We start from the raw sequence: 25763 nt of genomic DNA on the forward strand, positions 1-25763 counted from the left end.
ATAGATAGATAGATAGATAGATAGATAGATAGATAGATAGATAGATCATTCAAATCATTCAATAAATTATCTCTTGCAAGGTGATTATTTACAATAATAAGTGAGCACCCTATCTTCTTTTAGCAAATCAACCTCTTAGTTATTTTATTTCTGTAACTTTCCCTTTATGGATTAAATTGATGTTTTCAACTGGTTTATTTTGTAATAAATACATTCCCACCTACATCCCTGACTTCACTTCGGGTCATTTCTCTTCATCTTTTATAGGAACAATTTATTTTCATCCATCAGTGTGTTCAGCTAATGTGGAAAAAGAAAAAGCAGCAGTTTCGGATTAGTGACGTCATCTATGAAAATGTCAGTAAGTCGTAAAGGAGATGTTCTTGTAAGTATGCCTCTTATTTTTAATTCTCACCATGATGGATTATAGGCTGACTCTTCTCCAGTGATCCAAAATTTGATTTACGTGGTTGAATCTCACACAGGGTAGCAGAAAACCCTCACTAGTAGTCATTGCAGTGTAAGACAACGGAAACTCTACTTACTGGCCAAACTTTGTTTCTAAGTTGTTGCTCTTTTCTTGATTATTATGCGAGTATTCCCATGTGTCATGGCATGTGTCAGTGTACAGATATACGATATAAAAATTTAAATTACACCAACAACAACATTTAAAGAGCAACATGCAGTCACCCAGTGTTCCTCAGCAAAATTCACATTCACAAAACTCAATTGGCTATTCAGTGTTCTGCATTTAGTGACTGGCTTTTTGCAGTTATATTTTATAAGAATAATGATTGATATAGATATTAGCATATATAAAAAGAAGATGTAGCACATAAGTGATGCTCTAATTGGTGAACTGGGACGTGATGGTAGTTAGCTCTCCTAAAGACCCCAATTTACCTGTGCATATTGAAGAAAAGGTTAGGTTATAGAACGTAATGCCCTTTGTATGTCATCATGCCATGGTATTTCCTAATAATCTTCTAATAATAAATCTGGCAATATCTGGTATTCTTAAATCATTGATGTCAATACAGCTGACCTGAAAGGCACAAATTCCCCAAGGCACTTCTAGTATCTTCTGGAAAAACCCTAAGGGTTGAATGGAACTTTGGTTGAGAAATATTGCTCCAAACTGTTCATTTCAGACTTGCTTCTCTTTCTTATTATATCTTTTAAATGTAACCTTTTTTGCCTATATGTGGAGTATATTTTGTATTATTGTACACCATTGCTGCTCTCTTCACCCTGAAACTAACAGAAATCTATTGAACTTGTTATGCAGGTGACAAGCGTACAATCAGCCATCTTGCCTAGTCCCAGACTTTCTTTTCTGCCTCGTCCAGAAATGCAGCCTGACACGGGGCCGCTAGTGAAGACCCAGCCTTAAAACCTGATGTGTCTTTTGTACATTTCTTCCATGAACTTTTCTATTTAGAACTGGACCAAATGTAACCACAAGGAATGGAGGATACTGGACAAAGATGGGATAGACATTTAGAGATAGACATTTGTTGGAGAAACTGTCTATGAAATAAAGTGAGTTTGGCAGCCAATACCTCATTATACACAAGACAAGGACAAAGTAATGGCGATAGGCTTCTATATATCATCTATTATGTCATCAGGCTGGAGGTCTCTTTCAGTTGTTGCTCTGAATAAAGCCAAATTCATTTGTTTCATGTTCAGAGCATTGGACATCTGTATACCGGGTGACGTGCACTGTACAGATCTAGCCATCAGTGTTCGGTGACAAAACAGGACAATGGAAACGTGTATTGGGGGGAGGGAGGGTGACAAGCCCAGGATAACAGACACCTCACTGTTGTGTACTTTCTGTGTCACTGCATTATTGTATTCAGCCAGGATCTAATTGTTGAGTGTAAAAAAAAATGTTCGATACAGAAAATGAATTTCTATGATGTTGTGGGGAAAGGAAAAAGGCAAATTGCACATTAAATCAGTGACAGACAATATTTAAATGAAGCCTCTTTGCTAGTTTCCTTGGACATGATGTGATGACAGATTCTATTTACAGCACATACGGGGGCTTCTATTAAATTCTGCAATCACATTTCCATGTGTGTGATTTGTACAGTTTCATTGTGTGATGGATTTATTACTTTTTTTATCTCTTACAACAGCAGACTCTAATCATTTATTTTAGAATTATTATTCATGTTCCTGGCCAGACTATTGCATAACCCCCAAAGTGTTTTCTGGACTTCTTTTTCTCAACTTGTCTCAAACCCCAAAATGTTTTTTTTGTCCATTGAACTGACCTATTGTAAGATTACAAAACAGCTAGCTGTAAATGAATATAAAAAGTATTTAAATTGTCAGTTCCCCAAAACCAAATCCTAATAGTAAATATGCTTTTAATGTTTACTTCTTGCTGTATATCTAACTGTTATAGGTCAGTTTGATGATTAGAATTGGTTTGAGCTCCTTAAGGCGGAAGGATATAACAACATTTATTTGGGGATAGAGCTTATTTCTAGGGGATAGAGCAATGTAAAGACAACACAGCTCAACCTCCTGACTGTCTGCTCCATCATATAATTATCTGCTTCAGTTGATTGTGAAGTTCCATCTTGTAATGGTGGTCCATACCAAGGTTACTTAACAAGCTGTGGCTTTGGCCTTTGTTCTGAGATTTCTATTAATAACTACATACCGGTGCAAGCTCATGAACAGATTCTGAAAGTATACATTCATTACAGGTAAGGAACATTTTAATTTACTGGTCCACAGGGTTGTAGGAAGAACTTTCAGCTTCAGCCAGAGACCTCCCTTTGGGAGTCTTAGTTGTTCTGTCACATGGCTCCATCACAATGTCACAGATAAAACACATATTCATTACTTATAGATAATAACCTTTTAGTATTTTTAACTTGGGATAAGTTTCAAAAAAATTATTTATTTATAATTCCATTTTCTACTTTGCCATATTTTGACAATCTTAGTTCTCCTTCAGAAAGGCTTCAGCATGTACAGTATATGAGCAAACTTTGTTGATGCCTGAACTCCGCAAACCTCTGTAGGAGTCCCGCTGTATCTAGCACCAAGACATTTTTAGGTCCTTTAAGCACTTTAAAGTTTGGCACTTCCAGGAGTTTTTCTTCTGGGACTTATTTTTCTGGGACATCCAACAGATGCCTTATTGAAATAAGATTTGAAGAATTTGGATGCCACGTCAACACTTTCAAACACATATTGACATATTCCTCAAGCTATAACCGGACAATTTTTGAAATAGGGCAAGTCAAGTTTTCCTGTTGAAAGATGCCACTTCTATAAGAGAATCATGTTACCATTAAGGTTATGTGGTCTGTATTAAACCTAAAGTCAGTGGCACATGTCCAAGTAACATCCATATAAATGTGAGGACACAAAATTTTCAAGGAGCATTTTGACCAGGGCATCACACTATCCTGTTGTTTTCCTCAAAGGACATCCTATTGGTTCAGTGTTTTTTAAGCCACCTTGCATTGCTGTCTTTCTCCTATGACTTGGGTATGACTTACAGAAATTTGTGGGATCAGACCAGATAGATTAGCCTTGGGCCTCCAGGACCCTGCTGCTGGCACTGGTTAACCTTCCTTTAGTTTTTGTTTTGTTTTTTGCATAGAGTAGTTTTGCTTAGCCTATTGTTATACATATCAAGAAGAACACTGGCGTTCTTTCTGACATTGTATTTAATGTATGGGGCAATCTTACTACCCTAAGTTGGATGTAGTAAGGAAAGGGCCATTTAGAGGTTTAAATAAAAGTTGTTATCCATAGTGACCAGATTTAGGTTTATATTTTTCTGGAAACAAAGGGATCTGATTGGTCACTAATGTTAACAATCTTACTACCCTAAGTTGGATGTAGTAAGGAAAGGGCCATTTAGAGGTTTAAATAAAAGTTGTTATCCATAGTGACCAGATTTAGGTTTATATTTTTCTGGAAACAAAGGGATCTGATTGGTCACTAATGTTAACAAAACAGGGAATCAGACATTCCTTCAAACATTCCTTCGTGTAAATCTTCCAGGTCTATGTGATTCAATGGCAGCAACTGACTCTCACAAGGGAATGTTTGAACAAATGTCCAATTCCCTGTTTTTAATTAGAGCCCACATCTTGTGCCTTTTGACAACATTCTACAAGAAATCCTTGCTATTGTTCTACTTTACTTACTATAAGGACTAGTGTCTATTTCTTTGGCAAAATTCAAATATTGCTTACCAATGGTATTTTCAACATCCTAATTTTAACCAACACACACATAAAAATGTATGATGTTATTTCAGCATGAGTACATTGTTTGCTTCTATATGCCTTTCCTCAGAATACTTTTAAATCAATATACACACTAAAGAAGTCAGACTTCCTGGCCCTTAGTTCCCAGTTTCAGGTTCCTACTCTCCTTAGATACTGATTCGACATCACTTGTATACTCGGCTTGCATGATTTCCTAGAGCTAAAGAAAAGAACACTTTCTGATAATGACATCTCTACATAGCATCTGAGGCAGCATGAAATATGTCTCCCTGAAAGTGACAGAACGGTTATACATGCATACATTTTCAGTTCCCCATTCATTAAGCAGTGGAATATGATACTGTTTTAACAGAAGGAACAACATAATGCCACATCAGGGTGGGAAAATTGGTGTGCTGTCATGTTGAATACAGGAAACACCTATTAGGTGTAATTCTCTTGTCCTCCTACACTGCATTACATCAGACACAAGAGATGTATTATATCAAGGAAGAAGCAGAGAAGTAACTCCATTCAAACTCTTGGCCAGAAAATCGTGACAATGTCTGTCATAAATAAACAAAGGTCTGAAAATCTTCTTGGCCATGTGGCAGCTCTACAAATTTAATACACCTATCCAGGAATTTGACTCCAAACCTTGGAGACCCAACCTAAAGGGCTTCTCTAGATACTATTTGACCATTTTTGTCCATCTACCTTCTAAATCAGTGTTTCTCAACTTTTTCAACCCTTGAAATAACTTTAAGGTCTTGGGAAACCCCTTCTATAGTTATTATATCCACATCCCACAGGTAATTTATGTGGTGGCCAATGCGGTGGGTGGCCACTTGCCAGTGGGAAGATTGTCATCCTTACAGATTGCCATTAGATCATTAGTGTCACTTAAACTGACCTCAGAGGCACAAAGTGCTCATTGCTCAAGCAATCTTTTACATGAATAAAATTTAAAGGCTGTGCTAGGACTTGGATTCTGAAAACCTCCAGGTTCTCTTGAATTCTATTCAAAGTTAGACATCCAGGAAATCTCTTTCGGGCACAGGCAGCTTCACAAAAAAAGTTGCAATTAAAAAAGTGCAATTAACCACAAATGAATGATTTTCGTTTTTTTCTAAGCCATACAGTAATAAATAAATGGCAGTTACACATATAAATTGTGACCATTGTCATTGTACACAGTACAGCATGAATGAATAGCAGGTATTCCTGCAGATGTGCCACACCTTATTTTCTCTCCATCCATTTGGGTGGATCTATATCTATTATAAAAGCTTATAAATCTATTTTCCCGCATTGTTTTAGAACAATGCATAAAACAGACTAAATAGTCCACAAACACAATATTAACAGATCAGATACACAACAAACTTAAGAAAGGCCTCTATTATAGAACGGCTATAGGTCTCAAAAACAATTTAGACAAATATGACAACAGACACAACAAAACAGAAACCATTCTATAAAAAACACTTTACTGGTCATTAAAAATTTCAGAAAAAATAATTTAAACATTTTTATTGTTTCTGTAATAACTTTCTATACTATTTTTCATGGTAGGCCAGTGTTTTTTTTTTTGTCTTAGTTTTTTTTTTACATACAGACAAATATCCAAGAAATGTTGAATTCTCTCCCAATGGCTGTTAGTGAAATTGAAAGCAGACATAGCAATGATTTTTCTGGTATTACCTGGAGCAACACGCTTTGCCCTAAGCAACACAATACAAGAACCCATTCACATGCTCCAGGCATGGTGGAAGGAGTGGACTGACCTCTGCTGCTATAACAGTGCACCACATTATGACTATAAAGCGCAGTCTTACAATGCACACACAGACGAGAGAGAAAAGTCAGACAATAAAAATCTCTGAGAGGATTGAATTGGCAAAATGAATTACAAGACTGCAGGGTTTCCAGATATTCTCTTAGAAAATCTTCAGTGATTGTTTCCTTCATCAAATGACTCTACTCCAGAATCACTGGCAGCAGCATTGATCTTTTCTTGGCGTTTTTTCATAATTTCCTGCAGCTCAGAGCTTCCGTTAAGTTCCTTAAAGATACAGAAGAGGAAAACGTTTAATTAAAATATTACTACTGATGTTTTCTATGTATGAATCGAGTAATAAACTGCAATGCTTCAGTTACAAACCAATGGACAAGCCAATTTCTCAATGCCTAGCCTGGCTCAGATCAGTTGGGTTTTTGTGGTGGTGTGGGTAGTGGTTGATAGAGAGCAATAACAACCTTTGGTTTCAAACTGCCAGGTCCACAAACTAATTTTAAAAAATCTATCACAAACTTAAAAACTTCCAGTCCCATTGCATTCTAACATTTACTGAAACCCACTGCAGTCAAATAAACTGAAAAATGCCAGTGAATTGACTGTATGGTCAGGTTACAAACTCGATTCATCTACAAGTATACAGGAAAAGGGTGAAAGGAGAAATAGGAAGACAATTGATAGAAAACATAGTTTACATAATTTTACCTTTCTGATAATTTAGATTAGTAGGTAAAACATTCATACACTTGACAGAATAGATACCTCCAGGGTGGCTTTCTGAAGAGTCACCTGATTGTACACCCTAGGCCCCTCTGGACAGACTGTTTTTAATTCATCCTTTGTGAGGGAAAAAAGCTGAGCGCCAGTAAGCACACCAAGACTTGTGACAGTCCTGGAAAAACACAGAAAAACAGATGGTTATTGGACAAAAATGAGGAAGAATAGAGAACTGTACAACTCCATCCCATTGTGTAACTGCCCATAATTAAAGCACTATGGAAAAATAAAGGAAGAAGAAATGGAAGTGGAGGAAGAATTGAGGCAACAATGGTATGATGTAAAGAAGTAAAAATTGAATTATGGAAGTGGCGAAAGGAATTAAGGAATATTGGGAAGAGGCAAGGAAGAAGGACTATTAATATGTGAAGAGTCAGAACAGGAGGAACTATGGCAATATAGCTTTGCATAATGGGAGTAGAGATTAGTATAATAATGAATAGGGAGTGGGGGGTATAATGAGAAAGGTAGCAGAGGAGTAAACAGAGGCATAATGAGAAGGATATGAGTATGAAGGAAGTAGGAATTGTGAGAGGAGGAGAAGGAATGGTGGCAATGGTGGCAAGACGAAAACGGGGAAGACGAGAACGAGTAACAAAAGCACTAAGGGAAAAGTAGAGGATGAATGCAAATGGCAAACAGAAACACTATTGAAAGGATAAATAGAAGCATTTTAGAAGAGAAGGAATAGGGAACCTATGAGAGGAAAATGAAGAAGTCAACTTGACAGCTATTTAAAGAGAAGAATTGGGATATCATAGAAGAGGAGGGGAAGGTGGGACTGAAACCTATGGGGTGGGGGGTTTATGGAGGGGCTATAAAATGTAAGAAAAAATGGCAGAATACATAGAATAGAAATGTGTTGGGGATGCAGAACAGAACAATATTATAGCAGTGACGCGTTTGACAAAAATCATGGAATGAAAGCTTAATGTGAGTGATAACATAGAAGGGTGATGTGACACACATTCAATGGACAGGGGGCAGTTACACAATGGGATGGAGTTGTACAGTAGCATTATGTGGCATGTTAGGTGATTCAAACAAACTGTAGGCAAAAATCTTGTCAATTTACACAGAACTGAATCCCTTTGCTTGCAGCCAAGCTTTCACTTCTTCTATGGATGAACTGTAGGAAATATTGATCGCTGTTGTGTTTTGGCGCGGTAAGGTGAATTTCTTCTGGGCTGCACTTCGTCCAATGGTAAGTCTCTGCACCAATTCATCCTGAACCTCCTCCATCTGGGACTTCCTGCCTGAAATATACATTTATAGAATCAGATTACCTTTTTGTCTTGGGTTCATAGATCTAAGCATCAGAAATATCATGGACGATTCTAAAGATAATGGGAATGTGGAAGATTTTCCATAAAACCTCAGTTGGGACTTTCTGGAAATAAATAAATTCTAAAGCAAAAACTTTGTGTCTTGTTTTAAAACCCACAAAAGTGACCTCTATTACTTACGATCAATAGGTCTGTCCCTCTGGTGATCTCGCACACTGCTGCCCCCACTTTCACTGGATGTGCTACTCTGGCGGCTGACCAGACTTCCAGATGGACCGGGCTTAGATGTTGCTAAAGAAAGAGGGGAAGGAAGAGGATGTGGAGGTGGGATGGGAGCTGCCAAGACTGGATCCCCTAGCTTTGGAACATTCTCGGTCTTCTGTTTCTAGAAAGACAGAAAATATTGAATATAATTATTTAGGAGTCACTAACCCACTTAAATAGGAGGAAGACAGAAGAATTATCCATTAAAATAGGAGGAAGATTAAAGCATTATTCTATGTACTGGCTACGCAGTAAGCACAAGAGGCTTGGAGAGAAAGAATGTTGAAGGTACTAAAATTTATAATAAAATGCTCACTAGTCATCATATTTTACGAAAAGGTTTGTAAAGAATGTTAAAAGTAGAAATTTCAGCAGCCAATTTTGTATTCTGATCATAAGATAAAAAATGGCCTGGACCAAATTTAGGGAGCCAGACAATGTTATGAAGCAGGACTTTTTTCCAAATGGCTTTTTATATGATATAAAGATATAAAAACCAAAAGAGGGTTGAAACCACAAATCAGCTTTCCCTTTGCAAAACCTTTTAGTTTCTTCTCACATAAGTTAAGAAATTCAAGAATTCAAAAAAAGAGAAGAAAACAGAATCTTATATTAGAAGCAGCAGGATAACTCATCAGAAAATAATTTTCAGAAATCAATCCATTTCAAAAATTCAATTTTTCATCAATTTACCTCTTCTAACCAGAGCTTAGAAAAAGGCCAAACAGAAATCTGGCAGTCCTCAAACATTGCTTTATGAACAAAGGATAAACTATAATTTACATGACTCCACTTTTTTTCTTGTGAATAGATGTGTAATGTTGGGAGAGGCACAGAATCTGACAAGGTCTTTTCCCAGCTAAAGATTATTAGAAAGGGAGAAAAGCTGAAGACTAGAAGGACAAACAGAGGAAGATGTCCCAGATTGCAGACTGACTGTGGATTAGCAAGGTGACAGAGCAAAGCAAAAGGGGGCATTATTCAGTCATGCGTTACCTCTGACAGCTCCCCAAGCAATTGCTGTTTGTAAAAAGACACATATTAGTGTGTTATCCACATATTTATGACTATTACACAGCAAACTACATAGACAACTGTAACTACAAGGTTCTATGTTGAGTTTTTTTGTTTACAGCTCATTTACACCATATTGTTCTTGCCCACTCTTCCATATTGGTGATCCCCAATACCACCAGATATCCTCTACGGACATGTTATAAAGCTGTGGCATTTCTAGTCTGTAAACTTCAATTTTCTATATTTGAATAATTCATGTAATACACTGCCTGGACTAAAAAAAGTGATGCACACTAATATTTAATTGGACTTTGGATTTGGACTTTAATTGGATTTGTTTATGGCATGTAGTTACCACATTTCAATAAGCATATGTAATGTCACAACATTTTTTCCTGATGATGGGAGTGTCAGATTGCTGCTGCTAAAGTCTTCTCCAGCACAAACCAAAGATTTTGATTTTAAAGAATGGGATTCAGGTCAGGATGTTGTGTGTGAAAATAATGTCTCATACTTCCTGGCATGGTCAACTTGGAATATGCCTGCATCAGGGAAGAAAAAATCCATTCATGAATAAACCTGGTAATTGAGTATATTCAGATGTTCTGCTGACCTCATTTTTATGGGTTCAAAATATTGCTAAACACTGCAGAATTAAGTTAGAAGGAATAAAATGTGTGCTGACCAAAAGCAATTTACAATGGAAATTAGAAAATAATTGTTAGACAGGTGAGCTGACTTACAGGGAAATGGGATATCCTATAAAAGGACAAATGTACCTACTTGATATATCCAGTATTGTGTTTTAAAAGAAACTTTAACCTCATACACTAGACACACACATCTTTGAGTACTTAAGCTTACCTTTAAATTATGAAATACAATCCCTCTGACCTCTAAAGTTTTAGGATAAACAGCACAAAGCTGGCATACAGGGACAATCCACCTGAGGTTGCTACTCTACTGGTTTGGTGCAGACTGAACTTGCATTGTACAGGGGATGATCCAGCAGAAACCATGCAGGTGGAGTATCAGTAGGTGATATATTACATGCAATTATAAGTAAGATGAACCAAAAATTTGTGCTGATCATTACAGTTTGACTTGTATGTTGTAAGATAATAGAACAGAATTGTATGTTGTAAGATATTAGAACAGCATCAAACCCACAAAAGGTATTTTCACGCAAAGTGGAAGGGACAGCTGATCTGACAAACCATGCGGAGACCCACCTTGAAGATTTCAAACTCCTTCTTTGGCATCAAAAGCTTTTGGTGAAGCATGTCAATACACAAAAATGGTTTAAAATGCAAAGTTACTTCAATCCAAAACTGTGCTTTCAGATTTACTGTTGGAGCAATCTACCAGGATCTAATGCACTCTTGTGATATACCTAAAGAAGCAATCCAAAGCATTGCTTAGTGATCTACTACAAGAGGTGCAGTATATAATGACCTACCACATGTAAAGAATGTCTATGATCTTCCTGGTCTATGCACAGTGCACAGAAGATTCACTGATTTACTATGTACAGGGGTTTAGCAAGCTATGGTTTGTGTCCCAAAAATCAGGGAGGGAAGACAAGCATAACGAGGGAAGAGTGGATTGTCAACAATATAATTAATGTAAAAGTAAAAATATGATGATACAAAAAGGTACAATCCTGAGGTCTTGAACACAATATTTATGGAGTGTGACAGTTTACCTGAATAGTTTGGCTGTAGAGAGGGTCTGAACGAGCCAATGATGACTCTTCAGCCTTCACCATACCCAGGATGTTGTTTGGCACAAAACCAGAAGAACCACTGGAATTACGGACTTTCCACCATTGCTTCTTATCATCAACAATCTTAAAAAGAAAAAGCCCAGCAGTACATTAACTACAGGGACATAGAAAGAACAAACAAATACAGAGACGGAGAGGAAGAACATAAGCGACTGGAAAGAGAGAATGGGAAGTGAGCATGAATTAGAAAGAAAGAACGAGAGAGAGAAAGCACATATTCATCTGCTAAAAGAATGAAAATGTGCCGCTACAGAAAAGATTCCAGCAAAAAAAAAAAAAAAAACTCAACACAAGTCTGCAAGTAATTAGCCTGCGAAATAGTAATATTTCCTCTACCCCTCTTTGTCCTGCTAGTCTTTACCACAGATAAAATACCCAATGCAGTTTTTGTCCCATTCAGTCTAACTTCACATAAAATGTCCCATCCTGTTTTCAGTGCTGATCAGTCTTTATCCCCACAGATAAAATGTCCCATCCAGTTTTTTTATCCTTCTTAGTTTTTACCCCTGTAGATAAAAATGTTCTACCCAAATTTTCTGTCCTGTTCAATTTTTACCTCCACAATGTCATCTTTCATCACAGAGAGCTCGTTTAGGTTCCGGGCTACGAAGTCATACTTGCATATCGCATATTTTGGGGTGTTTGCCTCTTGATTTCTGTGTGGGTAGAACAGTCAAGTTATTGGATGGTGAAACTGTATTATCAGCGGAAGAAGCGGTGAGGTTGAAGTAAGGCTGGTGTGAACGGTGATAATGAGGTGTCAGACTAAGTACATACTGCCAGCCTGGGAAGTCTCACTCTTCCTATTATAATATCAAGAATGCAGAAAGAAGACTAGAATTTCCCTCTGTGTGGTAGAATGTGAGACACTATCACTGGATAAAAAGCCAGGAGCCCCAGCATTGAGACTTCTGGGAGCCTGCAGGTAATCCAGCTTGACGGCATCTATCTATAAAACAGGAGTAACATTTTGGCAAACTTGTCATTTATTTTGACATACTTACCTAAAACCTAACCTGAACCAGTTTATCTGGAGGATTTTACACAGGAGGGTGAACAATGAGGGGAATCTGTCAGGTGTTTATCAATGGACAGCAACTTCTCCCATGTTGTATGTTTCTCTCCATACCAGACTATTATTAGCTTGCACACCTTTATCCACAGCAGTGGTACTAGGGGTAGGGCAACAATTTCTGTGCAGTGTACCCAACCACCACCCAGGTTTTATGAGATGACATAACTGACTGGGGGGTACGGTTTGTTGGGTTATTTCTCTGCATTCGCCTATTGGTGGGTTGGCGTTCTTCTACAAAAACACCTGACAGTTCACCTGTAAAATGGTGACCTAAATCCCAGAGCACATATCAGGTCTTTATACAAATCATACCTAAATATCACAGTGCTCCTTTACTCCAGAGATCAGAGGCTCCATTTAACATGAATGTACCAAATCCATACACTGCTTACATGCTTCAGACTATTGACCTCTCAGTGACAGCTGTTACCTTGTACCACGAACCTCTCATATACAGTGCAAACAGAAATCTTTCGGGGATGGGAGTCAATGGATCAAGAAGTAAAATCAACAACCCAATGTGTAGGGATCTGTGTAAACATAAGGTTTTGTTGCATCGTTTCTAGAGATAAAAATTATGCAATGGGTTCAGATATGGTTGATCAATCTTAAAATGTAACACTTTGATGATTAGGGTTAAGGTCTCAAACTATTTGCTTAACCTGTTTAAAAAAATGCCATCATAAAGTGTAAATTGTTATTTGTGTTCAGAACATGGGAATATGTTGCTGACAGTACTCAAAGCTCAAAAACCACTCTTTTCCAGGTGAAATCAGTCTAGATGAAGGGAAGTTATAACATTTAAAAGCCCAAACTATTTGGTCCCCTGGCCCAGTATATTCAAAAAAATAAATAAAAAATAAAAGCCCAAACTATTCAGTCCCAAGGCCCAGTATAGTAAAAAAAAAATATATATACAAGACAAAACTATTCGGTTACCAGGTTACTAGTATATTAAAAAAAAATAAAAAGAGTCAATCCCCAGCTCTGAATTGTCCATATCTCCTCTACCATTCAGCACAAAGTTAGCAGAAAGTGCGTGAGTTAAGCTTATTAAAATTAGGTTAGTGAAGCGTAGGTCCTGCATGCCTGCAAGTATGTAATGTGTATATTGTAGTGTATATTAAACAATTAGAGCAATAAATTATTACTTGGTCCTGAACACAGGTTGATGGCAATTTTTGTGGCACCTGTACAGAAATGAGGAGTTTCTCTAAAGAGAGAACAAATGAGATAAAGAAGTGACCAGGTGGTGACAAAGCTTTGCAATGTGTGTTAATAAAAAGCCAAAGAAAACCAATATCTGAAAATACTTTTATTGTAAATAATGTGCCATATTTATATATGTTATAGTTATATATAAGTATATAATATATAAAGAAAGGTTTATAGCATATGATATTGATTTGGTCAATTTGATTTTGGCTTTAATCTGTGAATCTTTTTTATATTATAAAAATATACAAAGGCAATTAGAGCCCAATATCAGAGAGTTCACCGTAAACCACATGCTTTAGGCTGTGACTGAGTCATGTGGTCAGTCACGTGAAGTCCTACTAATTGGTAAGGAATGATTGCCTATATAGCGGAGTATAAGAAGCAGTCAATTTCTCTTGAGAATTGTCTAAACACAAAATTCAGCGTTATTAGTTTGATTATTGATGCGAAACAGTCAAGGTAATTATAAATTTAGTATGTACAAAGGTGGGCAGGCTTAGGAAGAGACATGCAAAATTAAATAGCGTCTGACAGCGCCAATTTGAACGCCGAGACACTGGTAGTTAATGACAGTTGTGGGATGTTAACCCGTCTCCAACACGCTGTTTGCTCTTCAGGAGGTGACAACATACAGCTATTGCGCATATTCCAGCAGGGTGGGGGGAAGGCCAAGTTAGGTATTATAGAAATAAAAATTCCTGCGACAGGGAAAAAAGTAGACGAGTCAGTTAAAAAAAAAAAAAAAACACATTCCTCAGCTTGGGCCAAAGTTCAATGAAAACAATGAAAGTGCGTTTATGTTTAAATAAGATTATGGGGAATCATCAGCCTGGACCAACTTACTACCTACTACTACTGCTAAACCCAATGATCACATGTACACAAGTGTCCACTAACGGGATGCAGCCTTTTGTACTACTGATTGTCAATAAGGCCGGAAAGCTATCAGCAAACTACTTATTTGCTAAAATCTACAAAAGATTTCCCATCCTTATATATTGCCCGATTGTTCCTTACACACTCACCTGTCCATGGAGGGTGAATCCAGCACTCGGGAGAACTGTAAGATGAAAAACATTACAAGCTTGTGCCATCCCTATTGGTTATAAATTAGAGCAATGTACATTACAGAAAAGCCAATTTACACAAACCCAAAACACTGTGTATACCTGGTCCATGTAAAAGCCCCACATCTACACAACTTCAGACATTATAGGCCTGATTTAATAAAGCTCTCTGAGGGTGGAAAGGATACATTGTCAGCAGGAAAGCTGGGTAATGCAGCAAACCTGGAATGGATTTTTTGCTAGCAACTGTTTTGAGTCCTGGACTAAATCCATTCCAGGTTTGCTGAGTCACCCAGCTTCACTGTGGAAAGTGTATCTTCTCCAGCCTTGGAGAGCTTTGAAAAATAGGCCCTAAAAGGTCAACACACAACCCTCCTACCATATGTATATTCTTTGGCATACAATATACTCAATATCAGTCACTATGTGTATACCACACACACACTATGGGTACAGCTCCCACCATACAATGTACAAAATCCAATACATGTGTACACCTGCTTCATTCAACCCACCTAACATACATACAGTAAGGAGAAAAAGAAAATAACCTTCTTTCATTTCTAAGTGCTTTGTTTGCATTAGGAAGTTAAAATAGATAAATACAACCTCAAGTGAATAACATATGACATATTATACCATAGTCATTATTTAACAAAAACCAAGTCAAAATGCAAAATCTGTGTGAAAAAAAGTTCACCTTTATCACTTCCATAGGAATTAAGAGAATAAGTAGTAGGCAGGTGCTGCTTATCAAATGCGCTTGATTAATTGAACATCAGAAAGACTGACCACCTCTAAAAAAGCAGAACATTTGACAGTTGGTGGTCTGGAGCATTCAGGTATGTGGTAACATAATGCCAAGAAGGAAAAATATCAGCAATTACCTAAGAGAAGCAATGGATTCTGTTCATCAATCTGGAATAAGTTTAAGGCCATTTCCAGAAAATTTTAGGTCTTATTCAGGGTGTTAGAGATTATTCACAAAATATGAAACATTCGAGAGAGCAGTCAATTTTCCCATCCCAGAAAATTCACCCAAAGACAGACTGCAATGCTCAGTTAGCATGTTAAATGTTAAAGTTTATGACCGTACAATTAGAAAAAAAGATTGAGCAAGTATGTCTTGTTTTGAAAGAGTTGTCAGGAGAAGGCCTCTTTGTAGAAAAAGCTTGGCAGTGCTGCTTAGGCACAGCTCCACATATGGTTTTAAAATAGACTCTGCATATCAGCACACTTTATACCAACTGTCAAGCATGGTGGTGGATGGGGTGATAATTTGGACTTGTCTGGTAGCAATAGAACCTGGGCATTTTGCAATCATTGAGTTAATCATGAACTCCCCTTTATACTAAAAGTATTCGAGAGTCAAATGTGAGGCAAACTGTGCGACATCTAAAGCCTGGCTGAACTTGGATCATGCAACAGGATAATCTTCTTCATTTTTGTTACTTATTGACATGGTGGGATCTGTTCTGTTTGGTTTTACGCCTGGGGTTAGATTTAAATAGTTTTAGAACCTGCTAAGGACCAAAATATTTTTTTTTTTATTATGTCCTGATAAGTAATAAGTAAAAAAAAAAAAAGGAGTGAAATTTTGCTTCTTATGACCAACACCCACAACAAGAGCATGGACCTACACATTGGAACCGATTTACCAAATGAATACTGGCTGGCCGAATAACATTTTGAGTCATCTCCTTCCAAGGAATAATTCACTTAGCTTAGTAAATTAGATGAAACTCCCCTCCAAGATTCAGATTTACTTGCACGTAATTTTGAATCCTTTCCAAAAGGAACTATCACCACATTCAATAAGCTAAGTGAATTTTCTGTTGCAAAGCGATATTTCATCTTGGTGTGCAGCCAAAATTCTTTTAGTAAATCAACCCCATTGTGTGTATACTTCATTCAAACAATACACACAACCTCCATATATACTCGCCCACACAATGTGCATGACCTTCACACAAGGGTGAGGGCCTATTTGAATGATCCCAAGCACTGGAAGTGTCTCAGTTTAATCAGTTTTGGAGGGGTTAGGATGCTGTCCTGTAATGTCTATGTGGTACTGAAACAATGACAATTTTTCATAAATCTCCCCATCAAATGGCCTGGAAGATAAGCAACAAAAAGGCCCATTATTACTGCATAAAAGTCCTAACCTCATTCGATAAACTTCTGGTGTCCCGTTTTTGTTGGATGTCAGCCATATTTGGTATTGAATCTGGCAGTTGGTTTGGTTCTGGCTCTTTAGGCATTCCAATAAAACTCAACAATGGAGGTTCCCAGCCGTTTCTGAAACGTGGGATGTATGGAGGAATAAAATGATCCTTAGGCCACTCCATTCTGTGGAAAGAAACAATATGAGGAGAGGAAAGGGGATACCGGTGTCCAGTCGCTATACAAAGTCTTTCTATTCATATTGTGGGTAAAAACAGGCAGACAATGTTGATTATTTTCTCCCTGTACATAACAAGGTAAACATTCATCAAAACTCAGAAATTATGCAACTTATCTCTGGTCAACAACAATGTACATTTTCTACACTGCTAGGCAGATTTAGAAACCAAGAACTTTACCTGGGAATGCAGCACTACTTTTTATGATTTTTTTATGTATTTTATGATAACAATACAAAGTTACAACAAAGTTATAGAATGAGATTAAAGGTCAGCTTCCTTCAAAGCAAGCTAGAGTTTATGTTGTTAAATGTTTATCTGGGCAAATTAAAAAAAGCAATACATGCCAGAAATCTATTGAGCTCCAAACTTTTTCAAAGGAAACAGTGCCTTTGTTGCACTGAAATCCCAAGCATTTTTGACAGTGCTTCGTGGAGTACAGAACTCCATCCATCTCTGTACCCCTCCACATACATGGATCATACATGTAAAAAAAAGTAATAGAGACAGCGAGAGGGTTGTTTAAGGGTAAATTTGGAAATTTGGGTCATACCCGTTAAGGCTCCTTAAACAAGAAAACAAGTCCTTTGATAGTTCTCCTTTGTTTAGTTATTTTAAATTAAGATTTACTGTGTACAAGCTATTTTATACCTTCATGGTTTTTGCCCAAGGCAAACACAGCAGAAAAAGAATGAGGAAGGAATATTTATGAAGTTGATAATTAACAGATTTCTAATTAAGGAGTAGTGTGTGATCTTATTCTGCAAAGAATCCAAGTGTTTTGAACAGCTCAGATTACATTTTCATGCAATGTATATCATGATAGGTCTTCTAGAAAATGACAATTAACAGATAAAATAGTTTATACAGTCTAAAGTAAATAATAAAATCCTCTGATGAGGATAATCATCAATGGTCTAAATTGCATGCCTTTTTTCAGAACTCAGAAATCAGAAGATCACCTATGTCACAAACTCCCAGAACCCTCAGGTAATCCCGGCCTATATTGCAAAGGAAACCTAGAATCACCTAGATTTTATCCATGTTTCACCAAGCAACCACCACAGCTTCTTCTCCTCCTCATTTAGGATAAAACTGAGAAAATCAATGGCGTCCTTTGTTAGGAGGGGGCTAAGCACAGTTTTTGCAAGTTCTGGGCCGCCTGTTGCCTCCACCATCTGGAAAATAAAAAATATATGGCATCAAGTACCTACAATATACAAGGAGCCTCCCATTTAAAACAGCTGTGAAGCCCCAGGTTAAGGTACCCATCTAAGTTTACACTTTCAGATGGAGGGAAAAACATCTTACCATACTTAATGGTGTGAAGAGGAAGTGAACCAGCTCAGCAGCGCTGGGGTTCTGTATGTGGGACTTAAGCTTTGCCTGTAAAACACAAAATTTCTGTTACCAACAGCAAAGCTAGCAGCACTTTCATACTTCTTGCAGCAATATGGAAGGTGATAGACAGTGCAAATAATTCATAAAGGTTTAAGTTGCCTGAAGCGCTTTGTTCAATAAATATAAGATGTACCTATACAATGTTCCAACAAGGCAGTGACTGGTTACCCATTAAATTACAGACACCTGTACCCTGTGGATACAAAACTATAACTGCCTGTTTAATGTACAGCGCTGCGTAATATGTTGGTGCTATATAAATCTTGTTTATTATTATTTAATAATAATAATAATAATAATACCTGCTCAGGCGGGACCAATTACAGCCTGCAAGGTGTGCGTGCCATTCTGAAGAAGGAATGGTCTGCTCTTGTATTTTTATGGACACTCATCTCTGACCAGCTGGGGCAGATATAACTACTTCTGAATCAAAGGTCTGGTTGTTCTCGAGAATAAAGAGGCCCAACCAAACCCAGTCTATCATTTGTAGACTAAAAATAATCTGCACTATTTTGTAAGCAGGAACCTGCAGTCACCCAGTCTGCTTATATTTAGGTCAACATACAAGACAGAAACCCTTGTCTAATTCCTGCTGCACCCTTTCCCCTCCTCCAAGGAACAATCCATGCTACAAGTGTGCGGTTTGCCCCACTTTCTTTCTCCATCCTTTTCCTTTACCACAAAGTTTTTGCCAGGTGTTGTGAAATTGCTTAACAGTTCACTTACCAGGAGATTGAAGCCATGTTTGAACTTTTGAAAACAATCAGTGAATTCTTCCTGAGGAGGGGGTTTGGCACGTAACGTTAGGACACCCTCTGCAAACCAAGACAGAAAAAAAAAAAAGGAAGAAAAACTTACTAATTGCCAACAGGGAAAAAAACACACACAGACAGTCATTCCTCTCTGTATCTTCCAGTCTTCTCTCCCCACCAATAGCCCCTCTCCCTTTCTTCCCATCTACCTTTCTTTGCCCACTTCTCTTACCACCTATACCTCCCTGCCCCTCTTCCTTTCACCACCCATACCTCTCTACACCTATTCTTTTGCAATCAGTATTTACCCATCCCCTATCTTTCATATCAACCCAAACTCTTACTGTACGTACCCCCTGGTCCTTTTTTTTTCTTTGACTTTCTTCTCTTGGAAAGCTCAGAAAAGGCTTCAGCTGCCTTTTGTAGTTTCATTATGAAAAATTCTATGTCATCCAAAATGTGGTTTAGGATTTGCTATGAGAGAACAAAGTATGAAAGAAAACCATAATAATAAAAATAACAGTGTTCAAAGTAATCCGCTAATATAAAATAGAACTACATATAATTTTTTTAAAGAAATTACTAGGGCCATGACATGCAAGCTTTCTTGCACACACATACAGGATTACAAAAAAACAAAATAGAAATGAATAGGACTTTATGGTGAAACTGTAGATCACGAATACATGCAAATACATATACAACCCCATGGTTTTCTCACTTACCACGTCTCTGTCAATTCTTGCTTCAATCATTTGTGGTGTCTCCTTCTGATCTGAATTGGATTTTTGATCATCTGCAGCAGACCAAAATAGTAAAAATTATTGATATAAATTCATGAGAACAGACAGGAATCTCATACCCTTGTACATAGCCTTAGTTGCTTTTAAGAAAAGAAAAAAAAAAAAACCTTCAAAACAAATTTACATAAACAACAGTGATACGAACACAGATAAACATGTAACGAATCTGTTTCAAGGTTTCTGAGTGACAGTAATGATGAGGATTCTTACAAAATATGTATGATGCACCAAAATAGTTTCTTACTTACAGTCACCATACTCAGCTGACCAGCCAGACCAGGCTGCCACACGACTACGTACATCCACCTGGGTGACTGATCCCGGAGGAGTTGGAGCTGGGGCTCTTGGAGGTGGAGGGACTTTGCTGTCACTTGCTGCAATGTTTCTAAAAGGAAGACACAAAAAAATAGAAGACTAAAGATTAATTGACTAAATCAACAAACAATACACATGTGAAGTGAAACATGCTACTACATATGATTCTGTAGCAATCGCTGAAAACTTCCACACTAGGGCACTTTCGTGAATCCAACATGTTAAATCACAACATTTCCCCGCCAGCAGAAAGCTGAAAAAAAAAAATCAGGACACCTTGAGGGCCCAGTGGCTGCCTCCAAGCTCACGCATTATCTAGGGTCAATGAAACACCAATCAGCCTCAATACAGAAAATCTTAACCCTAACTGCAACCCCCTGAACAGCCCTTCACAATCTGAAATTTTGAACAAACAAAAATTGTGATTGGTTCTATTTCTTGATGAAAAATTTCTAAAGGCAACTCAAACCTGGCTCCAAATATCAACCACAGAGGGTTAGGGTGAGGAAAAAAAAACAACAGTTACATGAAAGTTCTTAGAATCTGTGTAAACCAAACAGAAGATCTGCACCAGGTTCCAGGTGTAATTCACTCTGACTTCATGCTGGTTACCTTAGTATATCCGGCCGTGTTCTTGGTCTCCCCCCTCGGCCATCATTCAGTGCACTGTCAATATCTTGTTGGATGACAGAAGCCTGAGGGATTGAAATGTCACAATCAGCGATTGTGTTATACAGAAATAGGACACCACAGCAAAGTGCAAGACAAAATGAAGGGGATGAGACATGCATCACTGTACAATAAACTGCAATCTCATGCACGCCACAATGCAAATAAGCTGCAGCAGAATTATTATTTACAGCTCCAATTCTACATGAAGCTGCAAAAATGTTACTGAATGGAAATTTGTAAAAATAAGGTTTCTGGGGTCCAGCTGGGTTAGTTTATATGAGCATGCAATCTGCTGTATGTCACCTGTTTCCAGAGATATGTGCTGGTCTTTTCCCTTATGCCATTAATTTAGCAAATTTCTGTCATCAAGCCATCTCCCTTGGATCAAGATCTACCCACACCTATGTATGTTTCTAGATTGGGTAAATATAAACTACGGTCCAATACGTCAACATAAAAAAAAATTGCACCAAAAACAACAAGAAGAATTATGAGGCAGAGTGCTATTTATTTTAACAAAGAAATATTCATTCCTAATTCCGTTTGTGATGTGAATGATATGTTTATGATGTCAATAATGTTAATGAATATTGTTCAATTGATGTTTCAGTCAAAATCAATCAAAAAAGGCCTAGTTTTAAGAAGAATCGAATTTGTATAGTTTATCCCCAGCATTAGCTTTCCTGTAATATTATATACGTTTGACCAAGTAGTCCTTAAATCGACCATTTTACATACGTAAATATGCCAACTAAGTTTTTTTACTGCACCTGTAAAAAGACAAAGAAAGACAGTACTTCTCCTGCTGCCCATGTCAACAAAGAGAACTTCCTTAAATCTTGTGGCATGAAGTCCAGCAAACAGAACTATTGAGTGAAGTGGGGAACATAGGTGAGCTGTACATGTAAATTAAGCAATTCGTGTGTCAGGCAGGGCCTCCCTAATTGGTTTGCACTGAAATGGGAAGCTTTTTCTTCCCTATTTACACATTAAAGAAACAGTCTCCACCTAGCAGGGAATAGGGAATCGAAGTCCCCCAAAGAAGAAGTAAATCTAATCTGTAAAAATAATTCAAGTACTTTTTTAAAAAGATTGTGTTCCTTATAGTAAAAGTGTGGCAAATTTGTATGTAGACAATACTTAATAGCAGGGTTTCTCAACCGGGGTTCCATGGATTTTGTGACTTTCATGTTCGTTTAACTGACACCAATGATCTTTGAGGATGTAAGAGACATTCTTCCAACTCATCAACACACTAATGTACTGTGAATTGTGGATATAGTAATTATAGTTAATGTTTCCTGTGGACCTGAAAGTAATTTTGGGGGGTACCTTCATTATAAAAAAAAAAACTCTGCTTTATACCCACACATAAAATGTATGGAAACAGACAACCTATAGAACAATGTAGATATTATTGGAATTATGTTTGAAGATTATTATTTGAGGCTGTTTGTCCAACTCCCCTGGAAGGTGTAAAATGTGTTGGTGGAAATAGAATGGGTCTGTTGGTGAGGCATTTTGCCTGTATGCAACCTAAATAAAGTTGATTGAGAGTAGTCCTAGAGAAAATGTTGCTTCCTCTAATTGAGCACACAGACTTTACAAGCCCCAACCTGCTGCTTGTTTGGGTAGCCAGGAGTCTGTCTGAAAGGGCATTGCCTTTAAAGTCAGTTCATGCAATGCAGGGAAAACCTGCATATTGTCATCTTGATCCTGTCTGAAGCTGTCTCAGGTGAACAACAAGACCAGGGTAGGGGTTAGAGGTACTTTGGTTGGATGTGAAAGGGATTTGGAGCCATAAGATTGTTTTTAATGACTGATCGCCCCTAAAATATAGTAGTGCTTGCAGTTACATACAGAACTTTAAAAGAAAGCACACATAATTAGTCATTCTTATAAAGGCTTCTGTATTGTTTTACTAGGACTAAGTGGTAAAAAGCAGTCACTGAAGTCGTATTATATTAGAGCCTTTCAAACCATAGCTTCCATTGCTCACTCTGGAGGTGAAGGATAATCTGTTCAGTGGAGGTGGGGATTTGCACAGCAGGATAGGGAAGAACATGCACTGGGAATGGTAAAGTGAATTCATGCCTAGGTAGGGGGGATTGGTAAACATCAGGGGAGGAAGGGAGGACATGCACAGGGGGGCGTAAGGTTAATTTGTGCAAAGGCAAAAAAAAAAGTCCACACATAAATGCGGCATACAAAATACACAGCATTCCACGCTAAGCAAACCACCACGTGTGCACCAAGTGACAGGGATCAACAGCAAACAGCCATGAAGACCTTACCTTGACCTCATCACATTGGAAGAGGTGCAGATCAGCTTTGCTCTGTGTTGGCTCTTTACAAATAAGGGCCAGAATAGAATCATATCTGCAGGCCTTCATCACAGCCTTACAGTGCTGTATGGTGCTTGTAGGAAAGTTTTCTAATTCAGTCTGTGCAAAAATGAAACATCAAATATGGTGCACAATATCTGCCATGCCAATTGCTATCAAAACAAACATGTCTACCACCATACCAACTTTTATAGAAATATGCCCACTACTACTCCTACTGTACCACAAACAAAATGCCAAATTAGACATCACATACACTACTACATGAACTATCAGGTCCACTACATCCACTGCCATAATACTTCATCAGCTGCAATATCTACTCTATTGGTCATTACTATATTACCAATCTGTTCCAGCACTATCTCTAGTATAATACATAGCATGCCAACTGCTACATAAACTAACTGGTCCAGCACTGTTTCTGCTGCTGCATTAACTGCTACCAGCACAGGTAAACCCACTGTGAGAACAAAATGCAAAGAGGAAATGATGGAGAGTGTCCAGGCAGGGCTTTTCCCTCTAACATCTCAAAATTAGGGTATGGTCTACTGATCCTTAGCAAAAATATATGCAGAGGTATTGTTATAAAATAATACAAAGCTGAATTTTAAGGCAGTTTGTTGTATTTCCTCACATGTACCCTGGTAAGGTACAGGATTCAGAATATCCTTTCCTGCTACTGAAATTAGGAATACTAATCATGTGGTGAGGTGGAAATATTTATGGACTAGATTACACAACAATTTGCAAAGTAGTACAAATTTTAAATTTTTTAGGGACATCCTAAAATGAGCCCAGCGTGATATTAAGTATGCAGCTCAAGTCTAGCACCAACACACCCAGGAAAATAGAGGCCCCAAAATTAGAATGTGCAGTAGAAAGTGTCCTCCCAGTGGAACATCCATAATATGATAAAATCCTAGAAACTGGGTTAGTAAACAACCCTGAGAACAACATAAAAGGATAAGACATAACTTTGAGCTCAAACTACAAAACATACTGGCCAGAAACCAGCTACAGCATACAATGCCTGGTCCACCATGAACTCAGCCAGAAAATGACACTAAAAATGTGGTCCACAGTAAAAAAAAAAATGAATATCAGAATATAGGATGGCAACACAGAAGGATTACCTTGGATTCTATATCGGACAAGCTAACACCTTTGTCATCAACTTGCAGATACATATCTTGGGTCCACACCTTCCCTTTGGCATCAAGTAATTTTAGCTTCCGAATTCCATCGTCCACCGTTAGCATTGCGTCTTTCCGATCCATGGTGAAGGTGGTGAGATGCTGTGGGACATTGTCAGCAGTGTCACAACAGGTGACAGAGGCATTGTGTCCTAGGACAAGGACTAATGTAATGTGGAAGGAAAGCTAGGGAATTCTAGGACACTACTGAAAGCCTTCGAAGCCCCATTTTTTAGCCAAAATGAAAAGGATTGAGAAGTCACTCCAAACAACCCAGCAAAATATTTTGTTGTGCCTTTGGACATCTCATCAGGTGATTTGCAGATGATATTTTGCTATATACATCAGCAACACACACACACAAATCTGCATCAAACATTCTTCATGCAAGAAGTTCATTCTCTGCTACACCTTTACTTCCTGTGAAAAGTGCTATTACCATTCAAGTCATATGACCCGAGTACATGCATGAGGATAACAAGCTCTAGCACACCATCTTTTCTTAGAAATATTCCAGAGATATGTGTAGACAGTCGTGATTGTCACCATTATAGCCAGGAGCATCACATTTACTGACAAATGACCGGATATGGAAATAACCATTGAGTTTCAAAATAGGAAATGTAATTTTGCAGAAAATAAGTTTTTTAGTCACTGCACAAGGCTTAAATTTGCTTCATTATTTCATTCAACTTTACACCAAGAAAGGCATCAATAAAACGTACCTCCACATGGTACTGGGTGGTCTCGGATATGATGCTGGCAGTGTCTCGGGCATAGTTTTTTCTTTGCTCTGTGGACAGAAAATAACATATGACAAAATTAGTGAGAAGTGTACCAAGTGAACCCTCTACTGTGGGAGCACACTGAACAGACCTTACTCTCCTGGTTATATCAAGAGACCAGAGTCAGGATGCCTTCCCTTCCTGCCTCACCAATTGATAAGGGTCCTGACCCATTGCCCCTTCTTTTATATCAGGTGATAAATTTCCCTTACTACTTATTACATGAGGGGGGACCTCATTTCTCTTAACCCTTCTACCTCCTCTTAATTTATTTATTTTCTTGTTCTCAACAGACAGTTAAATGCTAATAGTAATAGTTATTTGTGTGCTTATAATCCTTTTGAGATGACCAACATAGCTGTTTTGGCAGACCACTTCACCCGATGTAGATGTACTGTGAACAATCTTCCAACACATCTTTTTATAAACAGTTATGAACTTTGCTTTGAACCACAATTAGCATGTATATGTAATGTTTCACTCTTTGGGAGACATTTATCCAGAAATCTGTAAACATATTTGAATGCAAAAAAGGTTGCCTCTCTGGTCAG

The 25763-nt window shown here is 37.8% G+C and overlaps 2 protein-coding genes across 15 annotated transcripts in view; one reads left to right on the top strand and one right to left on the bottom strand.

The window, feature by feature from the left end:
- Positions 1 to 2106, top strand: part of PTPRO (protein tyrosine phosphatase receptor type O) — a 30456-nt gene extending 28350 nt beyond the window's left edge. Inside the window, exons 24-25 of the mRNA XM_072398933.1 lie at positions 268 to 385; positions 1292 to 2106. Of these exons, the coding sequence (XP_072255034.1) occupies positions 268 to 372 (105 nt within the window). The 3' untranslated portion in view covers positions 373 to 385; positions 1292 to 2106. The remainder of the gene's footprint in view (positions 1 to 267; positions 386 to 1291) is intronic.
- Positions 2107 to 5723: 3617 nt separating this feature from the next.
- The window catches only part of EPS8 (EGFR pathway substrate 8, signaling adaptor), a 42647-nt gene continuing 22607 nt past the window's right edge, over positions 5724 to 25763 (bottom strand). For 8 of the 14 annotated variants that reach the window (XM_072399861.1, XM_072399862.1, XM_072399856.1 and 5 more), the window contains exons 5-24: positions 25153 to 25220; positions 24368 to 24529; positions 23181 to 23330; positions 20827 to 20909; positions 20148 to 20284; positions 19822 to 19892; positions 19450 to 19570; positions 19071 to 19159; positions 18255 to 18329; positions 17973 to 18121; positions 16707 to 16890; positions 14500 to 14534; positions 11738 to 11837; positions 11101 to 11244; positions 10628 to 10663; positions 9375 to 9398; positions 8295 to 8499; positions 7904 to 8084; positions 6814 to 6943; positions 5724 to 6318 (exon numbers count right to left, since the gene is read on the bottom strand). In XM_072399861.1, coding sequence (XP_072255962.1) covers positions 6205 to 6318; positions 6814 to 6943; positions 7904 to 8084; positions 8295 to 8499; positions 9375 to 9398; positions 10628 to 10663; positions 11101 to 11244; positions 11738 to 11837; positions 14500 to 14534; positions 16707 to 16890; positions 17973 to 18121; positions 18255 to 18329; positions 19071 to 19159; positions 19450 to 19570; positions 19822 to 19892; positions 20148 to 20284; positions 20827 to 20909; positions 23181 to 23330; positions 24368 to 24529; positions 25153 to 25220 — 2258 coding nt within the window. In that variant the 3' untranslated portion in view covers positions 5724 to 6204. Of the gene's footprint in view, positions 6319 to 6813; positions 6944 to 7903; positions 8085 to 8294; positions 8500 to 9374; positions 9399 to 10627; positions 10664 to 11100; positions 11245 to 11737; positions 11838 to 12686; positions 12787 to 13556; positions 14173 to 14499; positions 14535 to 16706; positions 16891 to 17972; positions 18122 to 18254; positions 18330 to 19070; positions 19160 to 19449; positions 19571 to 19821; positions 19893 to 20147; positions 20285 to 20826; positions 20910 to 23180; positions 23331 to 24367; positions 24530 to 25152; positions 25221 to 25763 lie in introns of those variants that run through there. The other 6 variants (XM_072399865.1, XM_072399863.1, XM_072399866.1 and 3 more) reach the window with 6 other exon arrangements.

Source organism: Pyxicephalus adspersus, chromosome 2, assembly GCF_032062135.1.
Source record: "Pyxicephalus adspersus chromosome 2, UCB_Pads_2.0, whole genome shotgun sequence".
Lineage (NCBI taxonomy): Eukaryota > Metazoa > Chordata > Amphibia > Anura > Pyxicephalidae > Pyxicephalus > Pyxicephalus adspersus.